The following is a 27,587-nucleotide window of genomic DNA, read 5'->3' as shown; positions in this document are numbered from 1 at the left end:
GATGGCACAGCACAGGGCAGCTCCTGACAAAAAGGAAACCCCCATCTTAGCATCATTTGCTGTTGCAATGGGACACGTGTATAGGTTAGCAAGGGATGGGCAAAGATGCAGGGGCTTCCCTCTTTCAAACAATCTTAGCACAGTTTTTCTAAGAGTATTCCTTAGATTTCATTCCAGCCCTCCTCCCTTTGCAGGTGCCCTGCCATGCCTGTGGTAAGGCAGTTATTTAACCTGGGATCCCTCAGACACAGCAAACCAGTTGGCCAGCTGGTAGTAACCATTTGGGCACTCCTGGTTCAGCAAATCTCCTTTGCTAATAACTGCAGTGATCTAGCAGACCCTGCAAGGCCTCCTGGCCTTCCAAGCAAAAGCCAGGCCAAGAGGGCAGGAATACATGTTTTTATGATAAAGCAAAGACTGGTATTTTCCACATACAAAGCATGTCAACCACCAGCTGGGATCCCGATTATGCTGTCACTTTGTTGCACCTTAATGCATTTGTGGTGATGCTCCCTGTGGTGCATATTTGGAATAAGTTTGTAAAACCCAAGGAGTCTGCAAGAGCTGGTAGAAGGGCTAGCTGAGAGCCCAGTGTCAGGGCCAACGGCACAAACTTGAAAGAGGAAATTGGGAAGAGCCAGGGATACTCTGGGCTGGCCATAATGAAGTGACGAGGACACCCACCACCTTAACTGTGGCAGTGGGGAGCTGCTGGAATGAGTGCACCTGTCGGGCCGACGGCAGAGACAAAGGCTAACTAAAACATAGCTAATTACGCCTTATGGGAGGAGGGAAACGCGGCAGCAAAAGGCATCACTTGATGAACGGGAGCTTGGTTAATTAAGAGCAATTAATGGTGAATAAGGATACCAATAAAGCAAGTGGAGCGACGGCGCTCAGCGCGCGTTAACGGAGCGGTGGAGCGCCTGCCTCGGGCGGGGGCGGGACCCCGGCGGGGGGACCCGGCACGGACCCCGCGGGGGGCCATGATGATGCTGATGGTGATGATGGTGATGATGATGATGATGATCTCATCCGCGGCCAATCAGCACAGCCCGCCCCCGCCGCGCCCCTGCCGCTCCGCCCGGCGGCGCCGGGGGATGCTGGCGGCCGCGCTGCCCAGGTGCGGCACGGCGGGGGCGGCGGGGCCGGGGGCCGTGCCGGTGAGCGAAGGGCCCGAGGCGTGCGTCGCTGCCCGGCAGAGCCCGCGGCCCCGCTGGCGGTGTCCCGGCGGCGCGGGGCCATGAGCCGGGCGGAGGCCGAGCCCTGCTCCCGGGCGCTGGCGCAGGCCCGGGTGTACCTGGGGCAGCTGCGGGGCCGCGTGGTGCCGGCCGGGCCCGAGGGCGGCGGGCGCCGCGATTACCTGGTGGAGGCGGCGCGGCAGCTGCGGCTGGCGCTGGAGCGGGACGTCAGCGAGGACTATGAGGAGGCCTTCAACCACTACCAGAACGGCGTGGACGTGCTGCTCCGCGGCGTGCAGGGTGTGTGTGCGGCATCCCGCGACATCCCTCCGGGATGCCAGGGAACGAGGGCATTCTTATCGGGAGTCCCGTGAGGGGCCAAGGTATCCCTGCAGGGAGAATGACGAGGGGACGGGAAAATCCCTCTAGGGAGTGTGTTGCGGGCACGGAGGCAGGGAGTGCATCCCTACCGGGAGGAGGATGGGAGGGCTGGGGCATCCCCCTGGGGACTGTGGCCAGTCCCCCTGGGCCGAGCCGGGCCCCTCACAGCCGCCCTTTGCACCCACCGCAGTTGACCCCAACAAGGAGCGCCGGGAGGCCGTGAAGAGGAAGATCACCCAGTACCTGCGGCGCGCCGAGGAAATCTTCAATTGCCACCTGCAGCGGGCGGCGGGGGGCGGCAGCAGCACCGCCACGGTGAGGGGCTGGCCTGGGGCCGCGGGTCTGCGGCGCTGGAAACGGGGTGGGAGCGCGGACACGCAGATAAAACAACCCCGTGGTGGTCCTTGTCTGCCTCGGCCGGATGCCACACTAAGATGGTGTAGAGAAAACGGCAGGCACGCTGCCGAGTGTGCTGGCCTGCCAGTGGATAAAGGAGCCGAGAGGGCGCTTCCAGGACCCCACGCTCCAAAGTGTGTATGCTTAGCTTGCTGCCACCATAGTGGGTGTGGACATTTTTGTGGAGGCTGAAGCCACCGCAGGGAATCACCCTGTCAAATGTTAAAAATCTTCCTATCTCTCATCGTTTCCATCTGTATGGAAACCAAAGGCAATGGCTGCTTTCTGCATGGTGGAAAGGAGGTGGTTAAAGAAGGGAGAAGGGAGTGAGGCAGGGCAAGGTCAGAGCCTAGTGGGAAGAATGCAGGGAGAAAGACAGCTACCTTCCACACAGATCCCCTTAATGTTGAAACAGGTCTAGCTTAAAATTTTGTGATTTTTACCTCTGCTGCAAGTGCAAGTTTTCCCAAAACAGTTTAGAAATGCAGGGGTTGGCCAAGGAAATGGTCCAACTGATGCCACAAGTGAATCGTGGCCATTGGAGTGTTGTCTCTGCACGCTGACCAGCTGAGCAGTATTGCTGCCTCCTCTAGAAAGTGCGGGGACTTTTTACACCCACCGTAATGGACAAGTGCATTTCTAGGTCCTACTTCCTCTTCTCTTACCACCTTGCAGGGCTACAGCAGCCTGCGCTTCCGGCCGATCAGGACACTGAGCTCAGCAGTGGAGAACCTGAGACGGTGTAAGGTTGTGGGAGTGATTGATAAGGTAATGACTACACCTGGAGACGGGCTGAGGCTGGCTGGATCAAAGGAGCATAAACTGGAGGGTCCTAGCAGCTGGAATGGGGATGCCAGCCCTCAGCACATTCATCAAGCAATGTTGGGGTATCAATCTACGCCATTCCCACCCAGAAATATTCATAGGAGAGGGCTCAAGACCCCTTAAGGAGTTAATTGGGAAATCTGTTAATGTCCCCATTACTTTTGCTTACCAGACCTCCCAAGACATTGACAGGGGGGTTTATGCATCTTGTCCTTTCCCACATATGCAATTGTGTTTGATGCCCAGGTGCCACAGTGGTGGACTCCTGTGGATAATCTAGACTTCAGCAGAAGCTGAAGTATCTGGATGAATAAGCTAATTAGAAATTCATTATCTTGGAGTGAAGATGCCAGGCTTATTGTATCCACACACACGGTACATTTCTCTCCACTGCGGTTCACACATCTCAGTTTGTCAGGACTGATGTGATCCTCCTGTCCTGCTGAGGCCTAGATTTGAGCCCAGAAAGAGCACTGTGAAACCCTTCAGTGTGAAGGAAGTAAAACAGGCATGGGAGCCACCTCTTGGTTTAATTAATTTCCTGCTTCTTGGCTGCATGGCTATCTCCTTGCCAATAACCTGTGCTTTGTCTTCCGAGAGTAGGGCTCTGAGCCTCACAAAACTCTTCCAATTGGGTGGGAGTTAGTTTCAGTTCCAGAGTTGAGTCCCTTGGGTCATTCCTGTAGGCTGTGCTGGGTCACCACTTCTGACCAGTACTGTGTATACTGTCCTAGGTGCAGATTGTCCAGGATCCAGCCACTGGTGAGACCTTTATACTCAAGGTGGGTGTTTTCAGTTTCATCTGCCTGCTTCTCCCTCTCAGGCTGGGGCCACCTTGTCCAAGCTGATGGCTGGGGCAGATGAGAGGATAAAAAATAGCAGCTCTCAGAGGTTGGACAAAGTTCATGGGTCAAAATTCTTCTGGCTGTCTCAGCTATCCTCTGTGATCAGAAGGGAAGTGGTTCTCCTTGGTCAGCTGTTTCTCTGACTTCTAACACTTCAAGCCTGTGTTAAACTGGGTCAACCCCTGAAACGGGTTGTGAGGTGTGCTCAGTACAAGTCCTAGAGTATTTTTCAGTGCCCTTGGAACTAACAATGAAGTACTTCAATAACTGGACAAGGAGAATCTGGCATGAGAGGGAGAAGCATCATTTCCAGGGGAAGAGGAGAAAGGGCTGGGCTGGCAGGTTCATCCCTGAAAGGGAGCAGGGTGGTTGCAGAGGAGTCGCTGCTCTGGTGCAGCTGTGGCCTCTGGGTCCCACAGTGCAGATGGGGAGGGCCCTACCTTGGCAGAGCTTTGCAGAGCGCTGCTTTATCCCAGCTGGCTGCTGGGGACTGACAGATTCCATATGAGCCGCAAGTTTGTGCAGATGGGGGAGCTCCATCATGGGTGACGTGGCAGAAGGCACACTCCTGTCTGGCTGGCCTCCAGCCCTGCCAGGTGCTAGGCTGCACAGAGTCCGAGTCCTACTGTGCTGTAGCACCCATCTACCTGTACCTCCTCAGAGCCTCCCCAAATCCCACGTTGAGACCCGTGAGCGACAGACCATCATCCCTCATGGGGTCCCCTTCATGGTCAAGCTGTTGTGCTACTATGTGAGTGAGGACTCCATCTTCCTCCACCTGGAGCACGTGCAGGGTGAGTGAGGACAGCCTTGCCTCCCATCTGTGAAGCATCCTGGTTCATCCCTAACTGTCCTGTCTTTAAAATCTGAAGTATGTTTCTCCTCTTGTTTTGGGACTGTTTTTTATAGTGATAGCGTAAGCTGTCTTCTTCATAGAAGGCTGGTGGGTACCAGGGCTTGAAGACTTAGTGAACAGAGCTGCTCAGCTGTGAATTGCAGAAGTTTGATCAGAACTGGCTGGGGATGGTAACCTAGAAATTGGCCTGAGGAGACCTACAAGGAGAAAGAGGTTGTGTGTGGGTGGGTGTGTTGTGTTGTGTGGAAACCAGCCTTAGACTTCAGAGAGATGAGCCACTGTGCCTCATGGGAGGGAGCAGTCATGCCTTTAGGTGATGAGGTTGATGTGATCCAGTGTCTTGAAAAGAAAACTCTTCATTTTTCTGGCACTGTCTGACCATAACAAGAAGGTGATGGAGAAGGAAAATGAAGAGATGTAGTTCACCTGAATGTTGCAGAACAAAACAATCTTTTGACAAGAACTTTATAATTTTTAATTTTTTTTTGTTTGTTTGTTTGTGTATTACAAAAGGTCACACCAGATTTGGTGATTTGATTTGATTGGGATCATACCCAAGAGAGGAGGTGGAAAATTAGGGCATAAAGGGCAATGAGCATACTGGGGTTTGGGTACGTCAAGGAGGCATACTTGAGGTTGTCCCAGGTCCTGGTGAAGAAGTATGACAAGGTGGAGGCTTGTCTCACAGAGCTTATTTACTCTCTGCTGGTTGAATGGGTGTGTAGGAAGCAGCAGCTGGAGTCCAGTAATGACAAATGGAGGTTGAGGTGTGTTGGAGAGCAGGCTCAACTCCTTGTGCATTGCTATAGGATGAGTTCACAGAAAGAAGCCAGCACTGAATGTAGTGAGGCTGGGAAGCCCTGGCAATATGCTGTGGGCTCCAGAGTTTGCTGCTCTGGCTCATTGCTGACCCATGGCCTCATGCCATGCTGTGGGAGCTCTCTGGCATTTCTGTCACACAGGAAGGAAAGGCTTTCAGGGGAAAGTGGGAATGGCAGTGGGATCAGGAGCATTTGTGAATATGTGGCTTGTCTGTGACATGGAAGTGGCAGAGGTGGGATCAAGGAGACTGTGCAGAATGGGGAGAGGGCTGCTAGGAGTTGGGAATGGGATTTAGGTGTGCCCAGTCCTAGGGAAGGTGTGGCATTGGGCATGGTGTGCTTGTAGGGCAGGGGTGTATTCTGCATGGACTTGAGCTTTGCTGCTGGGGAGATCAGTGATGCTCAGTCACGATACCACTGTGTGAGCCTTGGCCTGGGCCTGAATGGGCCATGTCGACAGTGGGGGAACCAGGGATACTTTCTGCCTCATCACTTGTTCTCCTTTCTGCTTTCCAGGGGAGACACTGTGGTCTCACCTCCGCTCCAAGTATTGTGTCCAGCAGGACTGTGACAATTCAAACATCATTCAGGCCCTGAGGGACCATGGCACAGAGGATGGTGTGGGAAACTCCCAGGGTGGCAGCCAAGTATCCATCCTCCCTGTTTGGACAGGCAGTGGCCTCCCAGGTGCTGTGAACTACCGAGTATTGGGAAACACTGATGCCTCACTACGGCAGGAGCAGTCCCCTGGCTCCACAGACTCTGGCTCAGGGAACCACTGCCAGCTTCTCCTGGCTCCTGCTGGTGGCAGGGTGGCTGCACCTGGAGGACAGGATCTGAGTGTGACGCAGACTGTGTCTGGTGTTGTGGACCATTTTTCACCAGCCTCAGCCAAATGCCCTGGCCACCTTGCCAGCCAGGGCCTGGTTGTCTACCCATGGAATGATCTAACCAGCGGCACAGGCTGCATCTCTGAGAGAACAGCCTCCCAACAAGGCCCCAGGCTTCCCCAGGGGTTTGTCCCTGTGCCAAAGACTGTGAGAGGGGGCCAGCCAGGGGCAGGGGAACTGCCAACTCAGAAAGTGTCTGAGGCCTCCCAGGCTCAGCCCCTCCTGACCTTAGGTGAGAGGCAGCTTCCTGCAGGAGTTGCCCTGTCCAGCTCTGGCAAACCCAGTGTGCCTGACCCAGCCGTGTGGGAGCCCTCGTGGGGAGCAAGCCTGACCTCTGGCCAGCTCAGCAAACAGCCACCACCAGGACAATGCAGGGTTTTGGCTTCCCACGGGAACAACCGGAGAGCCTGGGCTGTAAAGGAAGAGCAGGTGCAGCTGTGGGCAGCAGAAATCCTCCTGGCCTTAGAGGGACTTCACCAACAGGGTGTATTGTGCTGTGACCTCAACCCCAGGAACCTGCTGCTTGATACAGCTGGTAGGTAATGCCCCATGCTGCTGCCCCAAAGAGGAGGAAATTGGTCTCTCATCTGGGAGACTTCTGCTTGCCCCATTTCCAGAAGATGTGGACTTTCTTGTGTTTGCTTTGGAGGAGGGTGGGAGTCTGGGAAGGTTTGTTTTTTCTGAAATTGGAAATGTGATGATTCACTTAGGTTTTCCAAGTAATTATTACAAGAGATGGCTCTGCAGCAGGAGAGTCAAGGGCCATAGCCACAGAAATGCATTGCCCCTGCTCCCATGTGGGGGTTGGCTGCCTTGGAAATCCCAGCCTCAGCTGAGACCAGGGGAGCTGTGCCTGAGGTCAGCAGGACTAGTGGGTTAGTTTTCCCCTGCTTATAGTAACTGCCTGCTGGGGGTGTTCTGGAGCCATGCCATCCCTCTAAGACATGGGTATTTCTGCCAGTGCAAGTCCCTGCTCAGCTGGCAACATCTGGGACAAACTAGAGAGCTACAAATTGCTTAAGAAAAGAAAAATGCAGAGAGATTTGGAAGGAGAAAACTAACCTTCCCCTTTAAAACCTACTGCTTTCCTCACCACAGCCTGCACTGAGACCTGTGAGCTTGGTGCCCACCTAAGCAGTCTCACCTGCTGGGCACCTTGGGCAAGCACTGGGAGGTCAGCAGGGGAGAGGTGGGGGGTGTGGTGCCAGGGGATGCTCAGTGCCTCTGTGTGTTCAGGGCATGACAGGGACCTAGTGCACTGGTTCCCAGTGGCAGGGATATGGCTTGGCTTCATGCCAAAGTCCTCACTCTTGTCCTAACCTTCCTGCTTTTTACTCTGGTGCCGCTCTGCAGGTCATGTCCGTCTCACCTTCTTTGGCCAGTGGACAGAGGTGGAGCCCCAGTACTGCAGCCAGGCACGAGAAGAGCTGTACAGCGCTCCAGGTAATGGATGTGTCCTGTGGCTTCTCCAGCTCTCTGCCCAGGGGCACCAACTGGAGAGAGGGGGCTTCTGCAGGCAGTGAGATGTGCCCAGCACTGTGGCCACTGGTGCTCCCTGCCTCCAGCTCTAACCCCTCTCTGTCTCTTTCTGCAGAAGTGGGGGGGATCACGGAGCCCACTGAAGCAGCTGACTGCTGGAGCTTTGGCTCTCTCTTGTATGAGTTGCTGACAGGAGTGGTAAGAGGCTGAGAAGCTGTGCAAGGAAGGGGAGGAGAAGGCTCAATGGCTGCCTTCTGTATAGGGCTGGAAGGGTGCCTTGCCCTGCTGGCACCTCAGTTCTTGGCCAGGTTCCTTCAGACGTGATTCCCAATGCCTGTGCCTGGTCTCTGGGTGTTAAGGGCCCTGGCTTTTACATGCTTGTGTAGGCCTGGGGTTATGTGGCAATGAAGACTCAGCAGGGTGCTCCTCTCCTCCTGGGTGCCTCTATTTACCATCACCCTCTATCTCCTGCAGCCACTCTCACAAAACCATCCATCAGGGATTCAGCCTCACACCCAGCTGCATCTGCCAGAGGGCCTCAGCCTGGCTGCGACATCGCTGCTCACTGAGGTGAGGGGCTTGGATGAATGGGAGGGAGAATGGGACTAGAGGTTGGAGAAAGGCAGGGTCCAGTCTGGGTACATTTTCCAGTGTCCCCCATTTCCCCATCTTCCTTTCCCACTGCTTTTCTCTGCAGCTCCTGCAGTACAATCCAAAACGGCGCTTGGGCTCTGGAGGAGGTGGCATAACAAAGCTGAAGTCTCACTCCTTCTTCAGCACAGTCCCATGGAACAAGCTGGTGGGCTAGGCAGGCTGTCCTTCCCCCAAGGAGCTGGGCCCTGAGCTGCGTCCCTGGCACTTGTGACCCCAGGTGGCACGGGCAGCACTGCCTGCTGGGGAAGGCTTGCCTCAAAGGCAGCCCTGAGGTGGGGTACACATGAGGTTTTGCAGCCTTACATGTCCTTCTGTCTCTGCTTCTGTTTGTTGGTATCTCCAAAGAGGAGGCATCATGCTGGGCCAGGCTGTCTTCTCCAGGTCCTCTCTGGTGGGAAAAGGAACCTGGGTGCCCACCTCTGGGAAGTGGTGGTGTTCCCCTTCTTGGGGCATCCCTTCCTCAGTTCAGCACCTTGCCCTGGAACTCCCTGTGTTTTTTATCTCTGCTGCTACCACAGTGACCCCCCTGCTCTGTTACATTTTGTGGCTTTCAAATGGAGCCCCTCTGGGCCCTGCTGGCTGGAGCCCAAGCCTGTGGTCTCTGCCCCTCCCTGAATGCATGTGTGTGTGGGTCATCCCTGCTGCAGGGGTGACAGAAGGAGCCCTCTGCTCTTCTCCCCCTTGCCCTCTGAAAAAAATAAACTATTCAGTATCACTTAGAGAAGTGTCCTTTTGTTTCTGAGCTGCACCAGCCAGGTGTAGGCCAAGCCTGCTAAGTGACAGAGACCCCCAAATCTGTTTGTGAAACCTGCCTCAGAGCTCTGGGTTGGTGTCACGCCCAGCCATCAGCTCCCTGCAGCCAAACCCCAGAAGGTGGCACTGAATGCCTGGCCTTCTGCCCTTGTGCTCCTGCCTGCCCCACAGCACCTCAGGTCTCCATGGCTGTATGGCTGCAGTTCAGATTTGGGAGAAATGCCTGGGTTTTCTTCCAGCCTTTCGTCATTGTTGCATGTTGTGGCTCCAGCCTTCCTTTCCACTGGCAGGACAGCAGCCATGCTTTGAACATGGGCATCCCTGGTAGACAACATAGTGAGGATTTGAAGGGGTGAACTCTGAGAGGCAGCACAGAGGGAAGGAGGCCAAGTGTACATACTCTGGATTAAAGGAAAAGCAGCACAAACAGATGTGTCTGCTGACAGCCTGAGGTGGAGGCTGCTGTGCTCAGCTGTGCAAGTCAAAGCCACAGGCTGAAGGATGAGCTCACAATGGCAGTGGTGCAGTTCTGGCCCTCCTCTCCCAGCACCCCCTCACACTGCTCACTTCTCTCCCATAGTAAGGAATTACTGGTACCAGCAGCATGTCTCTGTGGCTAGCTGCTTCCAGCTCCTGCTTGCACTCAGCAGAAAAGACACCCTCCCGGGTAGCAGCAGGTGTGCTCGCCCACCAGAGGGAAGCAGAGCTCTAGAGAAACTCATCTCCTCCAGCAGCAAAGGTATGGACACCTCAATTGCTGTGCAGAAACTGGAGGACTGAGCAAGGAGCTGACCACTCCTGCCACAGCAGGCCAGAGAGCAGGAGCAGCTGAGCCTGGGGCTTTTCTTCACCATGGCAGTTCACACTGGCTGAACCCTCCAGCTGCAGCCTTGCACGCCTGTGTACCAGCTCCCTAGTCCTGTGATTCAGAGGACGTTCAGGAAGGACCCTGTGTCCAAAGCCACGGCATGGCATCTTGCAACTCAGTGCCATGGGTGTCACCCAAGAGTCAAAAGGAAGTTTCAAGCACTACTCTCTTATAGCATACATTGACAGGGCAGATTAAATAAAGCAGTTTGCTAGGCTGCAAAATTTTAAGACCTTGATTGTATATTCCTTTCCCAATTGGTGCAAAGGCCTCATTTATTGCAGCTCCAGACAGAATAAAGGCTTCCCCCAGGCTTATATACAAAGTGAAGGTGGACCCTCTGTATCCCAAACCAGCAGAGAGGATGAGTGCAAGCAGCAGTTTTTAATCAAAACCTTCTCTTCCACTCCAACTTATTTGTGCAAGCATTAGACTCTCTACCCTTCCCAGAACAAGGAAGAGCTTCTTCTGCTTGCCCTAACCTACCTTAGCCAGGGCCATAAAAAAAAGCTGACTTTGCACTCTGTTTTTGTCCTTAGCTGCCAGGAAAATGCAGGCGCCACTACTAGGAACTGCTGTCCCTTTCATCCACATGGCAGCTTTGAGTCCAATCATTTTCTGTTAGAAGAGGCTGCCCTCTTCACCTGTAGCTGGGAAGAGTGAACCATCTCTGAAGTTCATGTCAGAGCTGGGAAAACCCTGCCATGATCCAGGAAAGATTTTGTTTCGTCCCAACAAGGTCAACTTCTTGGGGAAACACCCAGCATCACAGCCACCTTCCACTGTTCCCTGTTCTTGCTTCCTTTCTCCCTCTTCAACAGTCTTTTCCACACCTGCATGAACTACAACTCTCCCCTGTTGCAGCAGTAAAAACTTCATGAGCCTGTCCCAAGTCTCCCTCTTGGCCATCATGCCCTTTAGCTAACACTGGGAATTCCTCACCATCTGTAACAGTTCTATTGCTAGAAAATTATGTTTTCCAGCCCTAAAAACCTCTTTGCTGGGAAGAGCCAATTCTTTGGCAGAGAGTTTGAGGACAGCAGTGTTTCCAGGCAGAGACGACTCAATTTCAGCTCCCACTGCCTCTTTTCTTTCACCACCAGATAGCAGAACTCATGCAGTACACTCAGGATGTTGCTGATGCCAGTCCTCGCCCCCTCAAACACACCCCACCTTGCAGTTGTTGCACAGTTTTATTTCATTTAAAATCCGCTGTGTTAAATATTTTTGTTACAAGTTCTGTGTAGGGGGTAAGAGTAATAGACTCTGCAGGCACTAGCAACCCCCTCACCCCTCAATTCATGTGTGCGCTATCAGATTAAGAACTGCCCCCCTCCCCCCAAAACCAGCACCCGTGGGCTGGGATATACATTACAGTGAAGGGCCTGGCTCCCCCAGCTGTGTGTCCCCTGGGAGCAGGCCAAGCCCCTGCACGCAGGAAGCCAGCAGTCAGATCCACTGCCAGTGAGCTGTGAGTCAAGGAGGGTTGCTGGGGGCTGGTTCTCACCCCCATGTCGAGCATGTAATGGTGAAATGGCTGTCCCCAGGAACAGTGCTACCTCCACAGAGGACACGGGCTCTGCCCACCCTGACAAAAACATTCATGCCACAGTGACTGGGCTGGTGAAAGACAATCTCCAAGGGAAAGTAAGGGAGCTGCCACCCCGTGTTACTGTCTGTGGAGGGAGTGTAACTAGGGCACTGACAGAAGCATGATACCTACCTCAAGCCCTGCTCTGACCAAAATGTTTCCTGCAAGTGTCCTCGGGGTCAGACCACCCTTGCAAGGCAGATGAGTGTGAAATATTTTCAAGCAAAATGTGGACAGGACAGTAGCCTTTCCTCTCCTCTCCCTCCCAGGAACCTTAGTGCTAGGCAATAAAGCTGAACCTGCCATGGAGGGGCAGGGAAGGGTACCCTAGCACAGCAGCAGCAAGCAGCTTCCAATGGTATAGAACAAGCTAGAGGTGAGAGTTTGGCGCTGTGAAGGAGAGGATGCCACGCAGATGGCTCTGGAAAGGCAGTGCCATTCAGTGGTTGGCCCACTGCATGGCAGTTCTTGTGAGATACTAAACCTTCATTAAACAAAATAGGAAAGGAGGTAGGAGCTATCCCGTAATTCCCTCTGGAACAGCTCCAATCACAGCGGAGGGAGAAAGACTGGAATGACCCCTGCCAGTTCCTGAATGCCCTGCATTGTCCCTGCTGGTGCTGCGGCCCTGTCCTGGGTGGGTTGTGTGGGGGTGTGGCTGCCCTACAGGTCGAGCAGCAGCACGCGGGGATCCTCCACCGCTGCCTTGATCTTGCGCAGGAAGGTCACGGCCTCTCTGCCGTCGATGAGCCGGTGATCGTAGGTCAGCGCCACGTACATCATAGGCCTCACCTCGATCTGAGGAGTGACACGGGGGTTAGTGAGCTCAGCACTCCTGCCTGCACGGTCCCCTCCTGTGAATTTGGGGAAAACCTGGCTTTTTCCCACCCCAAATCTTGGGCTCAGGCCCTCCTGGATGTGTGCTGCCTGGCAATTACCTAGCCACCCAGCCAGGCTGGGTCCATGCCACGTACAAGATAAGGTCCCTTCCTGGAACTGTTACCTATCACAAAGGCTACAACCTCCTCCTTCCCACACCTAAGCAGATTATAACCAGTTTGCCCACTCACAGATAGGACAAAGTCCCCTGCACAGCTCAAGCAAGTACCAGGGCCAGCAAAGGTGCCCTATACCCATTAGTCTCTGCTCTTGCTTCACGCTAAAGTGTTTCAGAAGTGACACCAATCCCTTAGAAAAAGGTCCTCAGTCTGCTGAGCCTTGTCCTTTGTTCACTAAAACCCCTGTGCAGGTCCACTTACCTTGCCTCCCACAGCCACAGGCCTGTCAAAGATGGCATGCATGCCTAAGATGGCAGACTGGGGCGGGTTAATGATAGGTGTTCCAAAGAGTGACCCAAAAACCCCACCATTGCTGATTGTGAAAGTGCCACCATCCATGTCTTCAATGGCCAGTTCATTCTTCCGTGCCTAGAAGTAAAAGTAAGGTCTTAGAAAGCCACACCGATCACAGAGAACAAAGAACAAGAGTTTGGACATACACTCTCTCCAGGAATAAATACTGATTGCAAGAGCTTTGTTTATTGATTTGTTCAGCTGAAAACCAGCATAAATTGCTCGAAAATGCATCCTATTTTTAGAGTGAACATCTAGTGGCTTTGGGGAAGTATTCTCTCGCCTTTGCTTCCAACTCCTGCTTTTGCAGGAGACAGACACAGGGGGCTTCTACCCCAGGGCAGTTCAGCCCTGACCTCTAAAGACAAAGGTGAAGATACACTATGTCACTAATGCACAGACTGCAGTCTTCTGCAAGGGCAACAAGTAGAGCTATCTTAGAAGGCAGAGGCACAGCCAGACATATAACTGGATCACTTCCCACAGCACAGTGTGTGCTGTGGGAAGTGATCCAGCACACTCAGTGTGTCAGAGGTCAGAGATGACGACATAGAGGACCAAATCAATACATGCCAATCCAGCACTTCCATTCCTTCCAACCCTCTTCAGAAAACTTTTCTTACCTTCTCCCCCAGCTCGTAGATAGCACGCTCTATGTCAGCAAAGTTCATGTTTTCTACATTCCTAACCACAGGGACCACCAGACCCTGTGGAGAAGCAAAGTCCATGAATAGAAATTCAATGCAGTGACACACAGATAGCTGTCATGCTGCGGGAACCTGGACACAGCCCCGGAGAGTTCCTGCCTCCCCCTCAGCCCACAGCAGCTGGTTGGCAGAGCTGCCTCGTATCCTGGCAGCCTGACAGGAAAGCTGGCATGACACACATCAAGAGCTGACACCTTAAACTGAGCCATCATCTTTGCCTTTGTTAGCCTATCTCATAACATCAGCCAGGTCTGTCTGGAGCCAGCTCCACATTGATAAAATTCCTAGGTGAGGCACTGGGAGATTTCAGCTGGCACCTCTTTCTCTCACCTCTTTATGCTGTGCCTCCCCTACACTTTGGGAGAAGACAGTGACAGAACTTCAGTCCTCCTCAAACCTCTGCCTCATAGCAGAACCTTGTAATCAAGAGGGTAATTCACTAATTCAACATTTGTAACTCCATCCCATGATCTCCCTGGACAGAAACATGTCTGTGGAACAGCACAGCAAAGTTACCCAGAGGACATGATGTTCAAAGCTTTTACTGCCTATGTCATGGATTCATGACAAGAAAGGATTTCCCTAACCTGGCCCTACTCCTCTCAACAACTGAGCTCTATACTGACCCTGTTACCAAATCTCTTATTAAGATGAATATAGAATATTCTTGGTCCTCCGTCTTCTCTCAAAACCTGTCTGAGTACTCCATAATGTATCAGGTGTCTCATTTATACAATCAGTCTTATCAGTTAATTTCTGCTGCAGCAGAGCACGAAGCTGAGCTGCCTCAAAGTATATGACCATCCCACACAAACGGCTGCAGGAAACATGGACAAAGCATCCAAGGTACCTACCCGGGGAGTTGCTACAGCGACACTGATGTCCACATAGTCCCTGTACACAATCTCTTTGGTCGTGTCATCAATCACTAGAAAGAGAAAAATCTTGTGTTATATACGTAGAAGCTAAGATCAAGGGTTTGACAGGCTACAAAATCCTAACAACCTGCTCATGTCTAGCTTAAATGTAACTCCAGAGAAGAATGAGCCCTTGCTATACCTGTGGGAGAGGCACCAGGATAGACAGAAAGAAAACAGTTCACACAGCTCAGTCCTCCTCAGTAATTCTCCCTTGGTTATTCTGTTCTTCTGTGTTTCAGCAAGCACCTCTGATACCTGCAGCAGCCACCTGTACACCAACCAGCAGGCTCTGCCCTCTGCAGGCTGCATATGCATGGCCCCAGGCCCTCTCTTGTCACCCCTTCCTAATCCAGTCCCTCTCAGCAAGTTGTCCTCTACCTATGTAAGTGGCTTTAGCAAAATCAGCTGCATCATGCAGGACTGTCCCTGTTTTTCCTGTGTATTTGACTTGCTTCTCCAAGCTACTACTCCTGCCATGGACTTGGCCATTTGCTTTCCCCCATTCTGCCATGTTCCCTAGATATGCAAGTCACCAGCAAGGGTTACCACTCACCTGCATTCACAACAGGCTGGTCCTGCAGAGCAAAGGCTGCAGCTTTCACAAAAGCTGACATGAATCCTAGCTTCAGGTTGTGCTTTTTCAGAAAGGTATCCTTGTGTACAGTTCTCATCTCCCGGATGTTGCTATGAAACACATGATAACACTGGTAAATGAGTAGTCCAAGAAAACACCGTTTCCTCACTCTGTAACACATTTCAGTGCCAGCCCCAAGGATGCAAATCTGTACCACCAAGTGGAACACCGCTGCCCACCTCCAGTCTGCTGCAAAACCCTTCATGTATTATATCAACATGGCTCTAAGGTTCCTGCCAAAGGATCAAACAGAAACTGGTCCCGGACCACGAACTCCACAGCCAAGGTAAACCTGCAAGGCCCACACTGCCAGGCACAGAAGCAAGATGGAGCATGGTGTATTTCCTGATTAAACCTGATGTTGCCACCTATTCTCTGGAGACACCAGTGCTCATACCAGTGCGGCAACACAGACAGCAAACGCAGGTGTGGCTGGGCTGACACAGAAGGGTGAAAAGCCAGAAAATGCCAAAAGCAGTAAACATGCAGGAAATGAAATCAAAGTGATCAAAGGAAAAGACCTCAATCACTCTGCAAATTCAGCACCAGACAGCACAACACCACCTTTGTACCCAACCCTCTGGCTTTGGGAGTTGAGTGAATATGAAAGGAATTTTCTCAGGTGCTATGGTAGTGGGTGCCAGTCTACCCACAGCTCTTGACCAGACACATCACGTTTTCCCACTGTTTCTATTTATCAAAATTGAGGCCATTTACGAACATCAACCAGGCTGTGGCTACAAGCTCTGCCTGTTCCAGGCTAACACCAGATGCTGTGGAATTGCATGGCTCATCCCTTCCCCCTTGAGAGACCCTGAGTCTTTGAAGAGACAGCTTCACCAAGGAGCAGGATCTTCCATGGTCTAGGGTGTTTGTTTTCCTGCACCTAACCTTGTTTAGGGTTAGGATTACTGCCCAAAGACATTAGTGACTCCCAAGACACAAGGACTGCAGCAATGAGGATGCAGCCTGCTATGGAACTGGCTCATTAAGGCCGCCTCCTTTCAGACACTGACCCCCGGGGGAAGCAGGAGGCCCCAGCATAGGTCTTCACGAATCAACTTCACCGTAATCAATCCAAACAACATTACTGGATGCAATGAGAGCCCCAGGCTGGCGTAAAGCGACACCTCAATGAGCCTCTGAGAGGAGATAAAGCTGCAGCACTTCCTTCCAATCAAGACTATTTTGCCAGCCTTATTGTTCTGAGACCCAAATATTTACATGTTTTGTCTTAAGGAGTAGCATAGGATTTCACAAGGCAATTTGATTTGGGCACAATTTCCCCTTAATGCATTGTAACATAAGCTGCCCACCCTCCAAAGACATTAGTGTGCTCAGTCCATGCAAGCACTTGAGTCAGGAGCCCCCCACCTGCTTGAGAGGATGGGGAAGGGAATGCTGGTCTGTCTCTGGAAAGCTGCACCGTCTGACAGCAAAGGCCTTCGGCCTAAGCAATGCTCACCTGAAACGCTGATGAGCCCTGGAGAGCCAACTCACTGGAAGTTAAATACCTCCAAAAGCAGTAATCTGATGGAGTGGCAGAAAGCAGGTGCTACATCTTGCTGTCTTCTAACAGCTACTATATTCAAGTGATACTAGCCCCTTTTGGTCTTCTGCTCAACACATATCAGTCTTCCACCAAAAAGCCCACAGAAGAGGAACCAGAGACTACCCCTATTACAAGTAGCAGATGATTCCCAAGGAACGACAGGCCATTAGGAAGCTATGTACCTCCTCATACCACAACACCAACATGGTCCTGAAGAACCCAAACAGATTGTTGTACACACCTAAGAAAGAGGTCCCAAAAATCAGGCTGCCAATCTCTCCCAAGAAAAACCTGCAAGGATTTGACTGCTGTTTAAAGATGACTACTTTCATCTGTTTCTACTCATAAAGGGAAAAAGAGGTTTGCTCCTCACCTCATATCAATCTCATTGAAAGTGGTCAGCATGGCACAAGTATTCTGAGCCTCTTTCAGCCGCTGAGCAATACGCTGACGCATCCTATTCATTTTCACCTGCAAATTAAAAAAGTATACGCAGAAGCTGCCTCAAGCTCATGCAAGGGCAAAATGCACAAGAAACCCAAAAAGCCCTTCTCTTGCCATCTGATTGACAAGATGCCTAGGGCCAAGGTTTTCACTCTAGGTCAGGAGCACAATGGGCTGAGTTTATTTCATTGCTCAGCTCAACACACAGTTCACTTGAAAAGCAGTGCTGAAGTTCATCACAGTATAGCTACTTCTGATCTCTGCATTCCTCAAGACCTCCAAGCATGCATAGCTTTCCATGTGGCTAATGTGAAGAGAGCTAAGACTGCTAAGAAAGCAGGTTGCTCTACCACGCTCTCTTAAGAATGCATAAGGCAGTTTCAGCAGCCTCAACCCTTTGCTGAGGGCTTGTGGACAAACCAAGCAGATCACACTGAATCCTTCTGTCCAGAGTCAGCAAAGCTCATGACAAGACTTTTGCCTAGAAAAGACCCATGCCAGATTGGTCCAGGCTCTTCCTCCACACCACTCGTAAGTGGTTCCCTCATGTAGAGAATTTTCCAACCTGTCACAGCTCTACTGAACTGGGTGGATATGGACACATCCGGAAAGCTCAAGGCTTATGCCAGAGATTATCACCTAGCAACAGAAGTGCTGGCAAGGCCCCTGTTCTCACATCTTACCCTATGCTCTGATCTGGCACCTTTGGTGGGCACTGCCTCCCCAGGAGGGGCTGCTACTGGGGCTGCAGCCGGCTTCACAGCAGACACTGAGGATAAAAAACACATCAGTCAAAAAAGCACATTTGTAGAAAACACATTTGCGCTTAAGCAACAAACAATGGAAACAGCCCTGAATTAGGCTGGGAAGGTTCCAGACATAGCTGAGCACTCCAGTCTGGAGCATGCAGTGTAATACTGCGGAAGGCCTTCACCATAAATGCCTCTTTTTGCTGTCTTTAACCTTCCACCCTCTCCCCCAAAGAACAAAGACTTGAGAACAGGAACAAATGGCTGTTGCCTCACCTGGTTTGCTGTCGATGGGCTGAGTTGACACAGGTGGCACTGGTGGCATTGTAGTGGGAATTGGTGCTGCAGCAGGGGGAGGAGCAGGCGCAGCTACAGGTTCAGGGGCTGCAGGAGGAGGAGGGGCTGCTGCTGGTTTAGCCTTGGCAGGTGCAGCTGAAAGACAAGGAAGAACCATGGTAAAGGCACCAGCTTCTACTGGCAGAGATCTGTGAGTCCAACCAACCTAACAAAGCAAACCCTCAGGCAGAGTGCCTTTATGTTCTCAGCACTACTCAGTCGACAGAAGTCACCACAAGAGAAAGCCATTGTGAAGGTGTTTTACTCATCAACACCCTTGACCTCCTCATTAGGAGGCTGGATGCTACAAAGAGGGCATAGAAGGGAGTTAGGGGAATTCTCAACTAGTTACAGCTAAGAGCTCAGTCTCCTCCAGAGGGAATAAAAGATAAGACCTCCCTCAGAAGGACTAAAATTATACTTTTCTAATGGACCATAGAATAGGAGTATTCTCTTCCAGTTACAGAGGCAAATGGAGATATTATTTAACCTCTCTCAGGATCCCTCTAAATGCCTTGCTTTCATCTTCAGAAAAAAACTGGTGGATACACAAACGCCTGTGCAAGTTAGACATGCTTGACCTACCTCCAGTTTTCCTGAGTTTGAATAGAGGTGTCCCCCCTTCCACTTTGCCACCATCAGGTACCAGAAGGGCTTCAATCACACCAGCAGCTGGGGCTGGAACTTGCACTGATGTCTGGAAAAAAAAAAAAAAAAGAATCAGTGAAATTCTCCCAAACATTGGTTGGAGAACAAATGCCCAATATAAGATGCCAATACGTGCAGATACACATTGTAATTTGGCAGAGACAGCAGCTATGTCTCACACTATTTGCACAAGTTTTTCACACCCTCCACTGGGATTTTGTGCCAATAGTTAGAAGCTTTAGGAGATGCTGGCAGTGTAATGTATAGCCTGATCTCCAGGGTATAGTCAAGAACTGACCTACTGCCAGCATCTTCCTGACAGCAAAGCTGAAAACACAACTTGGCAGAGAATTCAGCAAGAACTTCATGGCTTAACAGTCCTTTCAGGGGCGGATAAACTTAAAGCCTTAAAACAATCTGAAGACAACCTACGGCTTGCAGATTTCTCCTTTTGTTTAAACACTAACAGGTTTCAAAACTCAGAGCACTCAAATTGGAAGGAGGAGTAGAATTACTCCAACAAACATCAACACCAGTGATGATTAATCAAATGGATGAGTAAGAGTTATCAAGAATTCTAACTTAAGGCACAGCAAGTTTTCATACTAGATGAGAAAAGCTTTTCTCCATGAAGAGAGCAGGAGACAGTCAAGGCCCTGCAGGCTCTAGGAGCTCTGAGCAGGAGAGAAGCCATACAAGGTACCTGCTACAGAACTAGAAGAAGTTTTGGTCCAGAAACTCCTACCTTGTCTGTTTCAATCTCACACACCACTTCATCTTCCGCCACTGTGTCTCCAACAGCTGAATGACAGATATGAAGACCACTGTGAGGAGGGAGGTGTGCTCCAGCCTCCCCTCTTTACCCACAGCAGTTTCCCACACTAACCCATAACTTTTTCACCCCAGTTCTCCACAAGTTTTCCTTTCTAAAGAAAAGACTAGCTCAAGCAATCTACTGCACAGTTAAGAGTCTGATTCCAGCTTAGACATCTCCCTTCATCCAAGAATACCCCTGACATAGAGGTGATGAGGCAGTTAACTGCAATCCTTACCCCTCAGGAGAGCTACAGTTAAATGCCTCATTTGTCACAGACTGAAAGGCACAGAGCAGGATGTCAGCCAGTGAACTGTAATGCATCCCCAAGGTGTTCAACACAGCAGTAACAGCAATCAGAATTTCAGGGAAGAGGCAGTTGCTTACCTTTCTCCCACCTGACATCTCCTTCTGTGACTGACTCTGCAAAGGCTGGTGTGTTCACAGTAACCACGTCATCCCCTGTTACAGAGACAAACAGACTTGACTGCATTCAGAGCTAAAAAATTATGGCATTGCTTCATTCTTGTCACCACAACTCTGGTAAAGGGGGTAGGCCATCAGACATCAATTACTGCCTGTCTCTTTGCTTCAACACTGATCAACATTTAAACACCAGAGAAACTCACAATTGATTGAAAGCCACATTGTGACAGGAATGCCAGACAAAACCTTTAAGGCTCTGGGGATATAAAACCTGAGTCATCCATGCAAGCAGGACAGCAGTGAGCCTTGACTAAGGATGGAAGGTAGCTGTTGGCAGGACAGCAAAAGGTAGCAAAAGAAGCATCACACCCTGACTTTTTACTTACTGTGTACTGCAGTGGTTCTGAAGTAGCGGACAGTGAAGACACTGGAGCTATTTACTCTGAAGAAAGAGAGACAAGTATGAACACAGAAGAACATTCCTTTGCAGGCTGTCCGCACCAAGCTCAAGTATAGAATTTACATTTGCTTAACTGATATGAAAGGCTGCTCGGCTGTTCTGATGTATTTGTTCCAAAGGATTCCTACTTACTGTTCATGATGCAACAATCCAGTAAGAAAGGAAACATTACATCCTACCATCATTAGTGCTCTCAGAAACTGAGTGAGAACTGACATGTATGGAATTTTAATTTAGACAGACAACCTAACAGAACCCTTGTGGTTTGAATACTGATTAAAGGGTGACCTGGCCAGCCCACACAATGCCCAGGACTAGTGCAGCAACAATTTTTTTACCTCCAGATTAGGACTGTCATCCCTACAGAAGTTGTTAGATTGCTCCAAAAAAAAAAAGAGAAAAGCACCATAAATTGCCTATGGCAACACATTCAAAAACCAGCTATTTCCCTCCACCACATTTCTTCACAGGGAGCTGGCAACCCCAAGCATTCCAAAGAATAATTTTTGTATCTACTGACATCACATTTGGAAAACTGAAATAAACGTGCTTTAGCATTTCCTCTAGCGCAGGCTACTCTGTACAAACAGACCAGTATTTGGGCTTTAATGCATGTACTCTTATGGTTATTTCTCCAAAAACATTTTTATAAGACCACCTCAGTAATGCAAAACCTGACATATGAACAGCAGCTCTGTGAATGAACCCACTTCTCCTGACAGAAAATCTACCAGGAGACCTCACAGAGCAAACAACACCTCTAGTCAGATAAACAATAGAAATCCATTTATTTCTGGTTTCTTCATTCCAGTCCCTTCCCTGTCCCAGTATCTGACTGCAGACAAAGCCTATTTTCAGTTCCCGACCTGCAAAACCCAGATTTTGTTAGGGCTAGCTCCACAGTCTTACGATGGACACAAGGATTTCATGACAGCCAACCACATTCTGTTTCTCAGACCTCAAATCTTATCATGGCTAGAGCAGCCCCAGTCTCCCCAGATGACAGTTTTCCTGTGGATACTTACACAAGCTTCCTGCTGTTTGCGTAAGCCAGTCCTTGGCTCCCAGACACACCTGTGAATGAGAAAGGAGTTACCTACAGCAATATTATCCAGCTGTCCAGCCCTCAAGTATCCCCGTCAGATAAAAGGAGGCAGAGAACACCGCTGCCCACCCTGAAAGAAGTTTGGGTCCAAATGGAGAATATATCCATGCAGAGACACCTCAGTGCCATCAAACCTGCCCAGAACTTGCCAAGAACAGTGGTCTTGTCTTCATCTAGATTTATAGGGATGGGAAAAACAGATATAGCTTGACAACAAAGCTAATAAGGATAACCTTGAAAAGGGCAAAAAAAAGGAGCTACCCTGCTCAGAGCAAAACCAGGAAACAGCTATGAGGAACCACCTCCAAGACTGCTGAATTATCCACACCCATATGAAGGCTAGGAGCAAGGTATCAGCGCCGTAAGAGGCACCCCCAAGAAGCCTCACAGTCACAGAGACAGCTAAGGAGGAAAAAAAGGACTGAAAAGAGGGTGTAGGGCAGAGTAATGAGCCACCATCATTCCTCTTCTCTGCCCACAGAAATTATTTTCCGAAACTCACAACAGGGAAATACTTGCACGGCCTCCCAGTTTCACATACCCCACTGTCCCCTTCCCACACTGCCCATATGCCCCGACACTGCAATTTTTACTATGAACTGAACTCCTGTCCTTTGTCTCTTATAGGGCACTGGGCAGTTTTCCAGACTGATCTTAAAGAGAGTCAGCGTAGTAACTGGAGAATATAATTATCTCAATAACACAATGCCAGAGAGAAGAACCATTTCCCCGCTTGATTTTTTAAAAAAGCAGCACAATTTCTACACCATCCCCTACTAAAGAGTTGATATTGGAACTCTAGAGACCGAAGAAGATAAGCAGATTTAACTGGTTTTTCAAAGTGGAATCAGAAGTGAGTGAAGTAACGCTATATAAACACAGTACAGCTACAAAAAAAAGAGCTCTAAGGAAAAACAGTTTAAGCACCAAAGCAGAGTTCACAGGCACACTAGATTTGACATGTCACTTAATATTTATCCGTCATTTTCAAAGGACTTTATCAGAGAGCTAAGGCTCTGCAACAGCATGTGCTTCAAGCACTGCAGTGCTTGAAATACACTGTGCTGCCGCTGTGAAATCTTCACCAGAGCAAAATGGATCAGGCAGCAGGAAGCACTCCCATGGAAACTTAGTTCATTCCACTGCTTCTTCACTACATGACTGATAGGAATAAATCCCAATCAGACCTACTACCAACCTCCATCATCAGCTCTGTTCTTTTCTAGGTAGTCTGAAATGAAATAAAAGTGTAAGACTCACCAGACAGAGGGCATCTTGCCAGAGTACAGTTCCCCTGTCAGAGAGAAGAGGATGTATCAGTATTGCAAGAAAACAAACCCATCCTAGAAGGACCTTGGTTTTTCCCTGAGATCTGAATCAGACACAGAACCCACCATTCCCATGCTCCAGTCTGCAGGCATGCCACTTTCCCAGTGTGCTAGAACAGGAGAGCACCTATGCCCTTCTCTAGCCTTTGTTTCCTCCCAGGGTGCTTTATGATGCAGTGATGCTAAATTTGATGCTTTCCTTTTCCAGTTCTGGATCCAGAAGTTTTGACCTTGTCATGCACACTTTCCTCTTTAAGAAGGAATAGATTTCCAATAAAATTTGCTATGAATGAGAAGGTAAAGGGTTGCTGCTGGATATGATGAAAAAACATCCCACGATGTTTACTCCTACAGTCATGAATGCAGCATCTAGGTTTTTTTAAATTTTTTTTCTAAAACTATGGAGCCTTTGAACTCCAGAAGGCCAGAATTCCTCTCAATGGCAAAATTTCTACTGCTGTCAGTTAGCCAGGAATTCCACATTCTTTGATGTTTCACTTCATACCTGTGTAATTATTGACTGCACTCCTAGCTCAGCAAAACAGCGCTCAAAAGTAGAAGACATTTCAAAATATTCCAGTTACTTCCCCTACTGTTATTGCATATATCTCTCACATCAAACCTGCAGGACTGGAGAAGCTAAGAGCAGTAAGTGCAATAGCACTGTAACCATGACTGAAATGCACTTGACTAGCTTAGAACAACAGCAACTCAAGAGTTCAAACCAACCTTATCCAGCAGCTAAGGTAAAAGTTAGATTTCCTTCACACCTTCAGCATCTGAAGTTTGCATACAAGCCCTGATTTCAGCTTCAACAAAGCAAACTGGATGGGATATAACTGACCTTAAATATCAAAATAATTTGAGGAGCTGTGTGGCAAGACAACACAGAGACCAAGGACCAACAAAATACCTAAGCTTGGCACACCATCTACAGGACTAAGTGCTGCAGCATAGGAAAACGTATTCCATGAACACTTAGTATCAAAACTAGTAACAGGCCTGGGATCAAGCCCTTGGTGGTTTAATTATCCAAGCTTACAAATGGATTTGACTTGCTGGATATTAACAGAGTCAGCTCAATGATCAATGGGCAATTCAACAGGGTTATGATTAGCTGTGCCAAGGATGCAGGCAGCCAGTCTGACTTACTGCTAAGCTCCAGTACACCACCATGCAGCTACCCTGCCTGCCAGTTCACTGCAGGGATCAATGATCCTGAACCAACAGTCCTGCAAAACTGGCTTCTGGCAGCACCTGCTGGAGCCCCTGCCCTAAGTCTGGCTGGGTAAGGGAAAGCAGGAAGCACTGTGCGGATTTTGTAGAGTCACCTCGAATGCTAAAATGCCTAATCTTGGTGCAGCACTGGCCCCTGCTAATTTAGATCTGGTTTTTGTAGAGACAGCTCTAAGCCAGGATCAGTAAGATAAACTCCAACTTAACTCTACTGGGTCAGCTGTCCAGAGCACCACAATCGTCAGCACTCTGTATCAATCATATTTTTCCCACTTTCTGTAGTGTCCCAGATAGCATGGAGTCAATCACAAAATGAGTATCAAGCGACCTGAGTATCCTTCTATCCATTAATGTTTCCCTGGGCTTTATTACTGCTTTATTAAAAACAGTGGTTAAAGGCATTCCTAGCATGCCAGACAATAAATTGTTAAGAAAGGAACAGCCTCAGACTGAAGCAAAACCAGGCAATTTTATTTGCTCAGGACCAGTTTACTGTGGAGTTAAAACAAAAAGGAAAGTTTAGAAGGCCTGTCCTAAAATAAATCACCGTGAGAAAACACATCTACAGCTCCCTTCCATCAGGGGTGTCAAGTCTGTGTTCTACAACTGCAGCAAAATTAAGGAAAAAATTGGTATCGCTCTACCCTTTGTCTTTTAGGTTAAGAAATTAGGGAAAGAGCTTAATGTTAAGGGGAAGCCACTAATGAAAGATACTGTGATTTCTCTGGCTTACATTCTGCAGAACTGATGCATGTCTATCTCTTAACTACAGCACCTCAGAGATGAATATTCAGCTTCAGGAGACTCTGGACAGGGCTGCTTTCTGTTCCCTTTTTTCCCTGAAGGAATCATTCTGATTGCATCTGTTCTTGGATCGCTTGGCTAAATCTGCCCTCTGCCTTCTATTGGAATTTTTTTCAGTGAGAATGGAAATATTTCACTTTTGCTAACTGGCATTAGCTCTTAGAGTCACTTTTAAAAGACAGCCTTCAGTTGGGGAAAGAACTCTTGTTCTAATTAGCCAGTGACTCACGTACCAAGTGATTAATATTTCCCTCTCGTTTCACATGACTTCTCAGAATTGCTTTTATAACTGTTATTACATCGAAGTGACCCTGGCATGCACCGTCCCAGGCCACACCTTTCAAGGAGCCACCACCTTCCAGTAGGTCTCTACACACTGAAATAAAGGATGGAATACATCCTTTATTTACATATAATACGTAAAGCAACAGCCTGTATACCAACAGTGAGGGACCAACTCAGGTAAGGATTCTGGTGAAATTGACAGTGCAGCTCATTTCAACGGAGGCAAACCAGAAGGCCAGTGCTGTGCAGCTCCAACAACAGGCAAAGCAGCAATTGGTTCTCCAGCCACGGCTTCTTGAGAGCAAAGCAGCTGCTGCTTCGACAAGGATGAGCACAAACCACTGCTACCTGCAAAAACCCCACAGTGCGGCTTTCACAGGTACCAAAACAATTATATGTAGCATGGGAGGGCAGATGCCAAGAAGGGATGGAGGTAACAATGCTGAGTGGTGAAGGATACTGTTACTAAGACAACATGCTCAGAACTCCATCATGAGGGAAGGATCAACCAGGGAAGAAAAAGTTCTTTATGAACTCCTGCCCAGGTAAACAGAAGGATTTTACACAGCTCCTGATCAAATGGATCAAAGCATTGTACACAGCTCCTGATCAAATGGATCTTTTCTAGGCTAGCTCTTCTCTGGACTTTTTCACATATCCTTCAATGTCTTCCTGCCCCTGCCCCGACTCTTACATGCTATACGCTATTGATGCACAGTCATGGTTTCTACTTGATATGAGTTCAGGATCTTTTCTTCTTTTACAGCCAAAACCTACTCAACCCCTCTTCACCCTGACTCCACTCTTCTCACATTCAATCCCCCACTCCTGAATTTTGTATGCGTCTACTGTTCTCACTTCTGCCATCAGAGGTTTGCAAAGTTCTGGAATTTCTATCTCTCCAAAAAGCCTGTATCACATAATAATCTAAAATTTACTTCCTATATTGCTGCTGAAATGCAAATCAAACCACTACTACAACTTTACCAGTACACCTAAGAGGTTAACTACCATTCAGCCTAAAACCTCCTGATTTTCACACTAGTTTTGTAAAAGGTTTAAATATTCCATCTCACTTCTCCCTGTTCTTTAGAATTACACAGCATCGCTGAGAGCTGACAAAGTGTAAAAATTGCTAAAACGCCACTTTAATAAGCTTGCTTAAACTGCATTATAATAAATTTGTCTCTACATATGTGTATAACAAACTGCAACCATACAGTCACTTGTAAGTTGTTCAAAGTTTTACACGGATACACACGCATTTATAAACACAAACGTGTCGTTACATTACAATCGACTGTCACCATTTGGTCACCTGCATTTACAGGATGTCTAAAATGAAGTCTCATGCTCTAAGGCTGCAGCTGGTCACTGGAAGAGAAGAGACCTTTCTCATCCTGTCGGTACGCACATGTATGTGTGTGCTCATGAAGCTGTGCATGTTCGCTATTTAAATGGAAGACGTGTGCAGCAGTCACTGAACGACAGGACCCAGCTGGCCAAGGGCAGCCCCAGGGTTAAGTAGCTATTGAGCTCTGTCAGCCCACGCTGCAGCCGGCAGAGGTTTCCGCCCTTTGCAGCGGTTCGCTGACTGCCCTGAAAGCCGAGCAGAGAATTTAAACAACAAACCGCATACCGGTTTGTTTCCGTTCCTGCATCGGGCGCACCCGGTCGGGGGGGGTCTCTGCCAGCGCAGGCCGGTGGCTGCCAGCAGCGAGGGCCCCAAATGCTACAGCCCCTGACAGGCGGGGACGGTGGAGCCCGATAGCGGCGGCGTTCGGAAGCCCTTCCCGCCGGTCGGCTCTGCCCGGTGCCGCTGCGCCGCCGCCCTTCCCGCCGGGCCGGGCCGGGCCGGGCCGTGAGGCAGCGGCAGCCGCTGGGAAGGGGCAGCGCCGCGCTCACCGCGGCCCCTGCTGGGGGCGGCCTCGCCGTCCCCTCCTGTGTCCGGCCCCGCCGTGTCCCCGGGGCGGCGGCGCCGAGCGCCAGGCAGTAGGGGACGCGTCCCGGTGCCCTTGGCGCCGCCGACCTCGCCCGCCCGGCCGCCGCCCTCCCTCGCTGCCCCGCTCCCCGCGGCCGGTGCCCGCGGGCCGTACCTGTCGGAGGGCGCGCAGCGAGCGGCCCAGCGCGCGGCCGAGGCAGCGGGACCGCCACAGCGGCACCATCGCGGCAGCGGCGGCGGCGGCGGGAGGGGCCGCAGGGCGGACACCGGAACCAGGCCCGGCGTGAGGCGGAAGCGCGCGGGGC

The 27,587-nt window shown here is 50.1% G+C and overlaps 2 protein-coding genes across 2 annotated transcripts; one reads left to right on the top strand and one right to left on the bottom strand.

Moving 5' to 3' along the window:
* Positions 1-1,088: 1,088 nt before the first annotated feature.
* On the top strand, positions 1,089-9,047 carry RPS6KL1 (ribosomal protein S6 kinase like 1). Its single transcript, XM_058836186.1, has 10 exons — positions 1,089-1,481; positions 1,753-1,877; positions 2,634-2,726; positions 3,518-3,565; positions 4,290-4,422; positions 5,822-6,730; positions 7,549-7,638; positions 7,790-7,872; positions 8,149-8,244; positions 8,372-9,047. The coding sequence occupies exons 1-10, from the start codon at positions 1,244-1,246 to the stop codon at positions 8,480-8,482; spliced, it is 1,926 nt and encodes a 641-aa protein (XP_058692169.1). The 5' UTR covers positions 1,089-1,243; the 3' UTR covers positions 8,483-9,047.
* A 2,076-nt stretch (positions 9,048-11,123) lies between these two features.
* On the bottom strand, positions 11,124-27,587 carry DLST (dihydrolipoamide S-succinyltransferase). The gene is made up of 15 exons (XM_058836199.1): positions 27,437-27,587; positions 22,948-22,981; positions 21,608-21,656; positions 20,509-20,564; positions 20,084-20,158; positions 19,628-19,683; positions 18,820-18,931; positions 18,175-18,330; positions 17,833-17,918; positions 17,079-17,176; positions 15,073-15,203; positions 14,454-14,527; positions 13,516-13,599; positions 12,800-12,967; positions 11,124-12,338 (listed from the first exon to the last, which is right to left on the bottom strand). Exons 1-15 carry the CDS (start codon positions 27,503-27,505, stop codon positions 12,204-12,206), a joined length of 1,383 nt encoding a protein of 460 aa, XP_058692182.1. The 5' UTR covers positions 27,506-27,587; the 3' UTR covers positions 11,124-12,203.

Source organism: Poecile atricapillus, chromosome 1 (genome assembly GCF_030490865.1).
Source record: "Poecile atricapillus isolate bPoeAtr1 chromosome 1, bPoeAtr1.hap1, whole genome shotgun sequence".
NCBI classification, from domain to species: Eukaryota; Metazoa; Chordata; class Aves; order Passeriformes; family Paridae; genus Poecile; species Poecile atricapillus.
This window is presented reverse-complemented; position numbering and strand designations above follow the sequence as displayed.